This window comes from Chenopodium album, chromosome 24 (assembly GCF_948465745.1).
Source record: "Chenopodium album chromosome 24, dcCheAlbu1.1, whole genome shotgun sequence".
NCBI classification, from domain to species: Eukaryota; Viridiplantae; Streptophyta; class Magnoliopsida; order Caryophyllales; family Amaranthaceae; genus Chenopodium; species Chenopodium album.
Genome location: NC_137857.1, coordinates 31,147,201 through 31,159,122, shown reverse-complemented (window position 1 = coordinate 31,159,122; position 11,922 = coordinate 31,147,201). Strand labels below are relative to the sequence as shown.

At 36.9% G+C, this 11,922-nt stretch overlaps 1 protein-coding gene across 1 annotated transcript; it reads left to right on the top strand.

Moving 5' to 3' along the window:
- The first annotated feature begins 733 nt into the window (after positions 1–733).
- LOC145610115 (protein EARLY FLOWERING 5-like) lies at positions 734–11,544 on the top strand. The gene is made up of 9 exons (XM_081665380.1): positions 734–1,116; positions 2,917–3,010; positions 4,413–4,498; positions 7,616–7,665; positions 7,746–7,815; positions 8,111–8,192; positions 8,319–8,689; positions 9,118–9,651; positions 11,037–11,544. Exons 1-9 carry the CDS (start codon positions 1,033–1,035, stop codon positions 11,247–11,249), a joined length of 1,584 nt encoding a protein of 527 aa, XP_081521506.1. The 5' UTR covers positions 734–1,032; the 3' UTR covers positions 11,250–11,544.
- Positions 11,545–11,922: the final 378 nt, after the last annotated feature.

Sequence of the window (11,922 nt, the reverse complement as noted above, 5' to 3'; positions counted from 1 at the left end):
TATGTACAACTGCCCACACCATATGACTAGTTGTAAAATAACAAAGTAACTCTTATAACATTGATCTAGCAATCCTTGTAGCACTTACCAAGTAACCCCTATACAACTGACTAAGTAACCCTTGTAATGCTGACTGAGTAGCCCTTATAACACTAACGAAGTAACTCCCACTATGGCTGACCACACCGTGCCTGCCACATATATGACTTTGTGATTGTCGATGTGCTATATTACTAATTTGCTTCATATAAAATATTAGTTAGAGTTCTTAATATGGTTCAAAATTATGGTTGGTTTGAAATAATAAGTTGGGTTGAAATTATGGTACCATGACATGTTAAAATCAGGCTGGTTTATATTTGGGCGGGGTTAATATCAGTTCAAGTCAAAACAGATAGAATTAAATCGGGTATTTATCCGGTCAATTTAGGGTTGGGCTGAGTTCAAGTCACGTCAAACCGGTTCGATTTGAGTTCAAGTCGGACAAAACCGGTTTCAGGTTGAGTACATGATGGGTCAAATCTGTGTTGGGTTTAGTTCATATCGTGCCAAATTAAGTTCAAGTTGAGTTCAAGTAGGTTATAAAATCGGATTTTGGTCCTAAATTACTCAAATCAAACGAATCAGTTACTATTTAAAATACGAGTAGATGACTCTTTTCGGACCGGGTTGGTTTTGACACCACTCCTTCCCTTGAGGGCTTGAACAACTCTATTTGTGACTTACGAGTTACGAGAGCTCGCGGTCTAGTAAGATAGTTCGTGCCCAAAAAAAAAAAACGAGCTTATCGGTGAAAAGCCGGAAAACTCCCACACAAAAATTCTAATAAGGGCATTTCTCCACTGCCAAGCATCGGAAACAACACTCAACGCCGAGGGAGGAGAGAGAAAGATTCACAAATCGCCATTAACAGCTCTCAATCAATTTCTGGTTTCCTTTTCTTCATATTTTAGGAACTTTTCAAATCCAGTTCAAAGAAAAATCATCAACACCTAAAAAAGAAAAAGGGAAGTTTTTCGAAAACCAGCAAAAATGGTGAAGACGACGAAAGGAGGCAAAGTCATGAACCCTACTGATGCTTATCGGAAGGAGCTTCGTAAAAAGGAATTGAAAAGGGTTAGTGTTTTTTCCCCCTTTTCTTTTCAATTTCTTTTATTATTCCTTTGTTTTGAATTCTAGGGTTTTCATTTTGAATGTTTTGATTTAATTTTAATTTTTGCAATTTTTGTATTGGTTTTAGTAATTTTTTGTTAATTTTAATGCTTACTGTTTATGTACATCTAAAATAAATTTAGTTGATATTTGAACAAAATGGAGGAATTTGTGTTGCATTGTTCGTGCCAGAGTTTAAGAACTTGTTGAAATGGTTGCTGTGAACTGGTGTTGTAAAATTAGGAGAATTTATGATTATTGTGATATTATTGAATTTTGGGGGATTGAATTTCTTACATTTCATGCTTCTGAGGAGGAGGAGGCTATTGATTTATGAATTGGAGGAGATTGGATAAGTTGATCACGAGTATAGAAAGTTGAAGTGCGATAATGAAGAATTTCTGTTGTCTTGTTTGTTTATCATACTTGGTGTTTGCTGTTTGCTGTGTTGAAATCATTTTTCTTGGAATTACACTTGCAATAAAATAGAGTCATTACCATTACCTTTTTCACTTGTACTCCGTAACATTTAAGTATGCGATGAATGGTGGAAACCGGAGGTTTTTGGGAAACTTTGGTGTGAGTTTTGATTTGTGATTAATACTTAAATAAGATTTGTAGTTCAAAGGAAGACTTTTTTTTCACTTAAATGTCAGTTGTAAAGAAGTTTTTTGGGTAGAGCAAATACATTCACTTTTGACTATAAATAATTTGGCAATGGGCTCTCTCTCTTTTTATTTTTATTTTTGATATTTTGTAGTAGAGGGAAAGAAATAGATGCCTTTTTGAGTGTCTTATGTAGCCAGTGGAGTATGGAGGGGCTTATTATAGGTGAATGTTGTCTGTTCGCCATTTATGCCGAATGAAATGTTAGCTAGGAAACAACTTGATATCAGTGTTTGAAAAAGCTCGCCTAAGGCGCAAGGCGATCAGGGATTAGCGCTTAATTTGGTCTGGGCGAGGCGTTTGGGTGAGGCGCACTTGAAGCAAACTTCAGCCAAAAAATTTTAACCGCCCATATACTGCGCCTCACTTAAAGAGGCGCACTGAGGCGCTCTATGATTGCACAATCTAATTTCTGCTCTCCATTTGAGCCACCCAGAAGAGTCTATAGTCCCTTAGAAGTATTACTGCTGTACTTACCTTTAATTAGTAAGCATGATGGAGCTAATAAATTATGGATCAGGAAAAGACAATTTTTTCTGGCAGATATAAAGCTATTTAGTGTTAGTAGGTATATCCAGAAAATCTGTTAGAGAAAACAGATAATCTTTCTGTTTGTATATTTGTAAGTGGTGCCTAATGCTAACAATTGCAAGATTCCCAAGTTTGGTTGCAGTTGCTGTACTGACTTTCACCCTCAGGTACCTGAAAATTGAAATTGTCGAGGTAGAGTTTGACAGCTTGTAAATGATATAGTCACAGAAGATGTGGACACCGGTGTTGTGGTTGTCATGTGTGTAGATGGAATTTTGGAGAGAATGACATTTGTGTTGGTTTACTGCTTTTGTTTTAGATATGTTTGTAAGATGGATCACTGGTTTCAAGGTGTATTATGATGAATATTTTCTTGATCTTTAATTTGTATATAAATAAAGCTTAAGCTGTCATGATTTATATGATATGTTGTCATTGTACTACTTATGGGATTAAGGCTTTGATTGATTGATTGTCATTGTACTACAATCTTGATTGTATGCAATTGTTTAGATTATCCTTCTTATGACTCTTATCTTATATCTATATGATTATTGGCTTGGACAGAACAAGAAAGAGAGAAAAAAGGTTCGGGAGGTTGGTCTTTTGAAGAAGGATCCTGATCAGATCAAAGATCAAATTCAGAAGTTAGAGATGATGAGTAAGCTGACATTACTGAAATTATTTGCTTCACCAGATATTGAGCAAAGTTTGATGGTTCTCATGCTTTTGGCCCTATCCATTTCCTCTATGCTTTAATATATTACTCCCTCCGTGTTTTAATATTTGCAACACTTCCCTAAAATGGAAATATCACAATACCTAAAACACACTATAATTAGAAAGTTTTTGTGGTAGAAAATTGTAATATTATCCTTATTTAATGCTCATGGTCCACTTAATTATACTCCTAACAATCACTCAACCCCATATTAAGTGTGTTACATCATGTGAGACCCACTTTTCTTAAATACCGTTAAAAAGTATGTGTTGCAAGTATTAAAAACGGAGGAAGTATTTTTTTGAACTTTGAAAGCTTATATCTATTTGTGTTTGTTTCTTTTTTATGTGAAGGAAACTTCGTAATAGATTGTTCACATAGCAATCTTTTCTGTTTGGATGTGAAAAGCAGGTTTCATACAAGCACAATAAAAAAGAAACCCAATATATCAAAACAGGATGTTTTTTAGAAAGCCCTGTAAGCGTGGACTTAAATAGAACTTAATACACCACTTGCTCCACAAAGTATTCAATGAAGATTGAAGAGACCTGACCATAGATTATTTTGTCATTTTGCTTCAATTATATCATCTTCAAATAACTGAAATTTATCGTACCACAGTATTCTTGCTCCTTACACCTACCAAACTTTATATAATAAATCTGCAATTGGTCTTGAAGAGTAGCAAGAGCAATCCATGTATCCCAACAATCGTAAGTAACCTCTGTCAAAGTAACAATGCCACAAAACAATGTTAGAATAGCTGATTTCAAATCTTCTTACTTTTAAGACATTAAAAGAACACGTGAGGTGAAAGATCCTTATAAGGTCTATGAGCCTGTAGATAATTAGAAATATTGAACTTTCTAGAACTAGTAACCAAGTCAAAGCTTTCACTTGCATCTTTACACTTAATGTTCTGATTTTGCTTGCAAGTTGTCCCTTCTTTGCAGTCTCTAGTTGTTTTAGGATGCTTTCCCTGGAGAAATGTGTTCCGTGACTTTTGTCAAAGAGAGTTCTAGCAGGTTTTAGGCATTTGATGGTTGGTATGGGACTTCATCATGATCATGGTGATAAGGCTAGGAAAATTAAAAGTTTCTTGATATTTAGGTCTCCTACTGTATTGCTTATTTACTTTTATAGTATATATCTGGCTGGTAGCCTGGTAGGTTGCTGTCACAGGAACCTACAGAATTTCCATTTCTTAATGGCGTGCACTTGCCATCTGGGATTGAGAACTTTATTGTTGTAGATATTTTTGGCTCTCTGCAATCTTTTATCTGACTAAATTGTTTGTTCTTCCCCCCCCCCCCCCCCCCCCCCCTCCAAAAAAAATGCACAGAGGCTGAAGGTGCACTTGACAAAGCTAGAAAACACAAGAAAAGGCAGCTTGAGGATACTTTGAACCTTGTTATAAAGAAGAGAAAGGTATGTATGTATATGTTTGTCCTTTTTACTATCTATGTTATTTGCCTTTGGTGCCTCTATGTCCCAAGGTAAACATTAGGTATCTTGATATACCTATAGTTTTCCTTTTCAGTTTGAGGACACTTTGAACCTTGTTATGAGCAAGTATTTTTAGTTAGATGAAAAAGGAAAGGGTAAATGATACACCCTCAGAATCTTGTTACACTTTGGTCCCGACACTCTTTCATTTAATTTTAAAAATACCCTACTAATGTCTATCACATCTACTTTTTCAATAAAATAACAATTGATAACAAACAACCACTTGTCTCTTATAGCCTTGTGCAAAGGTAACACAAATTGAGTGCAATACTTTGACGGATGGAGTAATAGCTATAATAAAGGAAAAATAAATTAGAGGGGGATCAAAATTGCTTATTTTTATTTTCATTTTTTACAACCTAGCAATTGTTTCATTCATGAAAACAGGTGGCCGTGAAGCAATATTAATACTATAATAAGAATGGGTAAAAGAAGCTGCTGTAATATGTGGGATTTGAACCCAAGACATGAAATGTTAATATAAGGATCAATGTGGGCACTCTTTGCCTATTTACCAGCTGTGTTGCATGTGATACATGAGCTACACTTAGGCACACTATCTTGTCATTCTTATTTGTTTGTCCCTCCCTGAAACTTCTCTTGCTGTTTTATAAAAAAGGATCCTCTAAAGGGATTTCATACCGAAGAGATGTGCTACTTGCGAAATACTTCTTCCATCCCAAATTAGGTGACACGTATTTCTTTTTGGGAAGTTTCTTGTTGGTTGACTTGTTTCATTTTGAAACTTCACATAGGAATAAAAAGATAAGGATACCCTATAAATGCTCGCTTTCGCTACTGCTCTACTTTAACCAAGCCACTGCCGGCCTGTAACCCCTTGACTCCGAAGCTGCCCTTGGTCAAAGAAAGAATTTTATTTTCTTTCAAATACCCATACCTCCTTTATCATTGAGCCGTCATCTAGGGGTGGTGGTGGATGAGTAGTGGATGAAGTTGGCAGTGGACTAGATAAAGGTGAGGGTGGAGTGGCTGGTTTGTAGGTTAAGGTAGGAGAAGGACAAGAATAGGGGTAGGTGGTTATGGGCCTTTTTATATTTTGGTCTATCTTACTTCCTAATATGCGTGCCAAAAAGAAACGGTTACTAATTTGGAATAGAAGAATTATGAAACATAGAAATGTTTTGAAATGGAAATGAGGTGTTGTAAACAAGCTACCGGAGTGCTGAGACATTTTGGGATTTTGAATTGTCAATATTCCATTTACATATAGTGTTTGAAATGCGAGTAATAAAGTTTGGCTCTCTACCCTACAAATGTTATGTAAGGGAAGGAGAAAAAACTAGTTGAGTTGAGTAATAAAATCTTAACTAAAATATAATGGCCATTATTTTTGTTTTGGGTTATATCATATGCACCGTTGATTGCGGTGTGCATTGGCCTTGGCCTTTTAAATCCAAGCTAAAATTGTCCTATTTTTGGAATTGAAGCCCAAATGGATCTGAACCATTATTTGAACTTGTCGTTTTGGTCTACACTAAATTGTATACACCTAGGTTTAAATCTGTGAGGCCACACTCTTTTGCTAGAATCGGAGAAACCAACCCATATATTGTCATGAATTCACATTTGGGGCAATATCGATTAAAGTCGCATAGCTTTATATTATTGGGCTTTGATTTTCTACCAAACCCTCATGGGGAGACCTTAGTTCCTACATGGCAAAGGCAATGAATGGAAAAAAAGGGATGTCAAAATAATTGACTTTTGCATGAGTATTTTAGACAGACAAAACAAGAAAACAAATTTGTCAAAAAGTACTTTATAAAATTAGGGTTTGTGAGAAATTATTTTGTACTCCATCCGTTTAACTAAGTGTTACTCACTTGCGTTTTATGCAGTCTCCAATAAACTACTTTGACCATCAAGTTCTTTAATTGTGCATTAGTAAAAATTATACAAAGTAGATGTATTGAAAATTCATAACAGTACTAATCTAATAAGATCAAACTTGATAATGTTTTTTCTTATATGTACACAATTAGACATGTCAAAATTTAAAACTTTGACCTTGTGAAGAGTAAATGGGTAGAACTCAGGAAAATGGAGGTAGTATAAAAAATTATCGTAATAAACACCTCCCTCCGTCTTTTTATAATCGGTACATTTGGAATCTTTCTTTGTTAAAGCTTAAAGATTAAAAAGTGATAGATGGAGTACCTTTTAAAGCATTTTATGATGTAAGATGTTGACCCGTGCTGATTACAAAACCATAAATGAGGCATTTTCCCTCTTTTTATCCCCCCCCCCCTCTTTTAGCGCCATCATCTCTCTTCTTATTTTCCTTCTTTTCTCCCTCTTTTTCGTTTACTCCTCTCTCCACTGAACATATTCTATGACCTCTTCTCCATGATTCATTACTATTCTATTTTAAAACACTAAACAATTTTCTCCTCCTTTCTTAGTAATGTGTAATGATTGTTTATGTTTTTTTTTTTTTTATTATTATTTTTTTTTTTTATATTGGAGGAATATGCTACATATTCATAATTAAAAGCCAAAACCCATAGACCAAATACTTGATCTGCATACTTCATGATGTGAATCTAGACTCCTTATGATTATCTTTACAACTTTATTTAGGTACTCACTTGGTTTTACCTTACTCAGTAGGGGTTTTGAGGAAGGGAATTGGAGGGGAGAGAAATAGAGGGATTAAATTGTAAGAATTTGATCTCTCCAACAATGAAGAGATTTAGAAGGAAAACTCATCAGTCTTCCCTCCCCTTCCCCTCCCTCTTTATTCAAACACACTGTAAATGTTGTCAAAGGGAAACAGGGGCTTTGATATGACATCTCTATCCCTTTCCTGAAACTCCTGTACCAAACAACCCCTTAAATATGTATATGTTTATGTTTGGTAGAACATCTCAATTTGCTGTGTAAGTGCACCTTATTTTTCCCTGATTAATAAATGCATGAAATCATACTGTGTGCTGGATTTTTTTGTTCTTTTCATATTTTTATGACCTTGGAATAACTTGAGATGATATGATGATTTATGCTTTTGTTTGGCAGGAGTATGAAGAAAAAATGAAGGAAAAGGGTGAGGATCCAGTTATGTTCAGGTACTTCTCCTTTCATTTTGTTTTCTTGTTACAGTTATGTATTAAATTTTTTTCTCTGATACAAGGTGAATCTGCTGCAGTCATTTGGGACCTGTACAGAGACGGACTTCAGCCGAAGAGGAGGAGAGAGCAAAGCATCCACAACCTGAAGTAAGTTATGCTTGATCCTACTTTCTTTTTGTTATACCCTCTGTTTTGCTCTGATAGTCTTGCTTAAGAGATCATGTTGAACATATAGTCTATAAGTCTTGGTTAAAGAGGATGCATTGTCAATTATATCAGTAACGTGAAATGTAAATGGACATTGGGAGTGAAATTAAGAAAATTAGGCATCAATAGTGGACAGAGGAAATATATTTCGTGACTTTCTAATTTTGAATTACTTCTGCCTGTTCCCCCTTATTTATTCATGTTTTATATGTCGTTTGTTTGTGTGGACCTATAGGATTCTGTATACTATCATCCAACGTTGAATCCCACAGGAGCTCCACCCCCTGGAAAACCTCCTATGTACAAGTCTTCTATAGGTTTGTTCTTTTTCTATTAGCACCATTTTTATTATTATTGATATTGTTATTGTTATAGTTATAGCTCTGTTTATGGTCTACTCCTTGTGCCTGCCCCCTTTTTATTCTTACATTATATAATGGCAGGGCCTCGGATTCCATTGTCAGAAGCTTCCTCGTCAAATGGTGCTGCATCTTCTGTAGATCTTGATGGTGTTGAGTTGCCTGCACCGCCTCCGCCACCTCCTTTGCCGAATATGGGTGATCCTGATTCTAGTCATGACACTGATATACCTTCATCTCTGCCTCCACCACCTCCACCACCGATGCCTCCGAAGTCTTCGGATTCAAATTTGGCATCAGCATTGCCTCTACCTCCACCTCCTCCACCACCTCCTGGCCCTCCTCCTAGAGAGCTTATTGGAGTTCGTCCCCCACCCCCTCCGTCCACTCAGCCACCACCACCACCTGGTATTTCGGGAAGAGAGAGGGATGGCACTACTTCAAAAGATTTGCAGGTAATTCTCATTCGTGACTTTGGCAAAGATCTCACTATCCCTGCAATTATGCTGCCTTCCCACCGTTTTGGTTGGAGGTTGGTATTTGTGGGCTGATGTCGTGATACCCATGTGTTATAATTTCAGAATTGAATTACCAAATTGACTGAAGGATCAAGATGTACTTGAACCTGCAATTATGCTTCCCTCCCTCCTTTTTGGTTGGAGGTGGGTATTGGCAGGCTGACATCGTGATACCCTTGTTTATTAGTTCAGAATTGAATTACCAAATTGACTGAAGGATGTACTTGAACCTTACATTGCTGCCTTATGTTTGATTGAAATTATATTGACTTGTACTTAAGCAATGCTTGCTTGGTTTAGTACTTGATTCACGAGGAGGTTTCAATAATGAGAAGTTATTGATATTGAATGGTAATTCTTTGCAGGGGTCTAATATTCTCCTCCCTCCACCACCTCCACCACCTGGAATTCCCCCAAAATTTGCAGGGAATCAATCTGGTGTTGAATCTGATGCCGTAAATCAGGAAGTGGGCAATGATCTTCCAAAAATGGTCCCACCACCTCCATCACGGCAGCCTCCATTATCAGGTATGCCTGGAGGCCCAGGACCAGCTGCACTCCCTGCATTACAGCCTGATGTGCTACCCCCAGGCATTTCAAGATTCCCTCCACCTCCTCCACCAGACACAAGGCCACCATTATCTGCTTCTGGATTTCCAGGGCAACCTGTACCCCCTGGAATTGCACCACTTATGCCTAGGCCACCTTTTGGTCCTCCCCCTGGACCACCTCCTATGATGAGACCTCCACTTCCTCCAGGTCCACCACCTATGATGCTACAGGATGATTCAACTGCAATGAGGCCAACTGTTCCACAGAAACCATCTTATGTTAAATCAGCTGCACCCACAGTTGTAAAGAGGCCTCTAGCTCAGCACACACCAGAGCTCACAGCTATGGTATGTTTACTCTGGCTTGAAGTAGAAGCTGTTATTCTTATGAACCTTGCAGTCACTTGATGAATTGCACTTTTGGAATGTTTTCTGTTTTGCTTAGCATTATTTTGGTTGGATAGAGGTCTGGGTGGATTCTTTTATTTGATTTTGAGGTTTGGGTGGAAATTGATGTGTTGAGCAAAAAGCTTTTTGGCTGATTAGATCTACGATTGTAGTATTTGGACTATGTGATATCTGGCCGTGGACAATCTTAGGAATAGATGATTATTAGTAGCTGTAATAGAATAAATTTCTGAGTTTGTTTAAATGAGCTAACAAGACAAGAATAATAAAGATGGAAGCTTGATATTAATCAACAATGGCTGAAACTTTAACTACAAAAAACAGCTTTAGTCTATTACTCTCCACTTAGTAACTTGAGGCTACTTGTCTCACTTACAAAACATCACGAATCACATGCATTCTACTGCCATGTCACTTCCTAGTTATAATCAAGGACTACTACAAGTTAACCTAATATTAATTGAGCTAAATGAGCTAACAAGACAGATTAATAAAGATGGAAGCTTGATATTGATTAACAATGGCCGAAACTTTAACTACAAAAAACAGCTTGAGTCTATTACTCTCTACTTAGTAACTTGAGGCTACTTGTCTCACTTACAAAACATCACAAATCACATGCATTCTACTGCCATGTCACTTCCTAGTTATAATCAAGGACTACTACAAGTTAACCTAATATTAATTGTGTTTGTCACCTCTCAATCAGAGTATTATGCCTGCAGAATTCTTGTTGCTCCCTCCCTTAGTGTTTCATTGATTAGTTTTGTCCACCTCTGTCGTGTTGTCCTCCTCACCCCCCCCCCCCCCCCCTCTCTCTTGCTGCTGCTTGTCTCTTTCCCCCCCTTTGTCATGTGTGTCAAGTTGTTTCCTCCTTTGAGTGTAAACCCGAATTGGTAGCTCGGGTGTGCTGTGTGCATACTGAGTCCATTATAGGAGTTTGCCTTCAACATGATGGCAGTTGTGTTGTCTGATACAATGGATTTTACGGATAATACTGCTGTTGAAGTGCTTAGCTTAAGCTTTTGTTAGACATATTAGATTTACAATTGCAGCATATGAGTTTTATGATACCTGAGTTGGTAAAATATTCTCAGAAAAGTTAGTTTAGTTTGTATCATATTGAACTAGTGATGTAACTTTTTATACAAATTGGAAATTAAAAACTTATTGTGTTGTCTGATACGATTGGTTTTATGTCACTGTTGTTGATTATCATACTATAGCGTAATTAGTTGGTAATTTACTTTTTATAAGATCAAAAGTAAAACATCACTGTTATGGATCATATCTAGACAAAGCTCATTTTTATGAACTGGCTACAGGTTCCTGCATCTGTACGTGTTAGAAGAGAGTCTGCTCTTCCAAAGCCAAAACCAAAAGCAATGACAAGCACACCTATCTCCCAGCAGCCCATGACTTCTGCTCCAAAACCAGAATCAGTAGCAACCACATCAGCACCAAAAGCACCAAGCATTGACGATTCATATATGGCTTTCTTGGAGGACATGAAAGCCCTTGGTGCTCTTGATAGTTGACGTGAATATTATTGGAAGCGATTCTTATTGTCTTAGTCTACAGGCTCGTTTATTTGGGTACTTCTCTGGTTAGCTGTATTTAAAAGCTTCTGTAACAATCTATTGTAGCTGAGAGTTGTGGTTCTAATTTTTGCTTACAGATCCCTGCCAATAGAGAACTAAAAGTCTAAAACGAAATAATTTCTCATTTAATAACAAAATTCTTCTGATTCTAGTTCTCTTACATTTTGTGTATTTTTGTAGTTGGATTGATGTTCTTCTCAGTCAACTTATATTGAGGTCTCTGTTATGCTTACATGATATTTATTTCAGTTATAAACTCTGATTGACAGAGGCCTCGTTTGTCTACATGATTCTCGTTGCAGTTATTTTAATTACACCCTTTGTTCCTTTGGTCACTAGTGTACCCATTTTTCTCTCTCTGATCATATTTTGTACTATGAAATTATTGGTATAAGCTAATATGAATGTTTTTTTTGGTTTGATAAATTAGCATACTACGAAATGAGTAATTATTTTCCATTATTTTAAAGAAGCCTGCGGGCTTGGATCAGCTCATGGGCTAGGATTGTGCTTGGTCTGGGCCTATACAACCCTAAAGGCCATAGGTTAGGCTCACGGCCTAGCTCAACCTATCTCTGGATCGAGTATTTTTTATTTAATAGTTGAGCTT

What these genes read in the sequence shown, in the direction of transcription:
- LOC145610115 (XM_081665380.1), top strand. Translation starts at nt 1,033, where the DNA reads ATGGTGAAGACGACGAAAGGAGGCAAAGTCATGAACCCTACTGATGCT. An exon ending in GAGGATCCAGTTATGTTCAG is followed by an intron (nt 7,666 to 7,745) that starts GTACTTCTCCTT and finishes AATCTGCTGCAG; the next exon opens with TCATTTGGGACCTGTACAGA. An exon ending in CAAAGCATCCACAACCTGAA is followed by an intron (nt 7,816 to 8,110) that starts GTAAGTTATGCT and finishes GTGGACCTATAG; the next exon opens with GATTCTGTATACTATCATCC.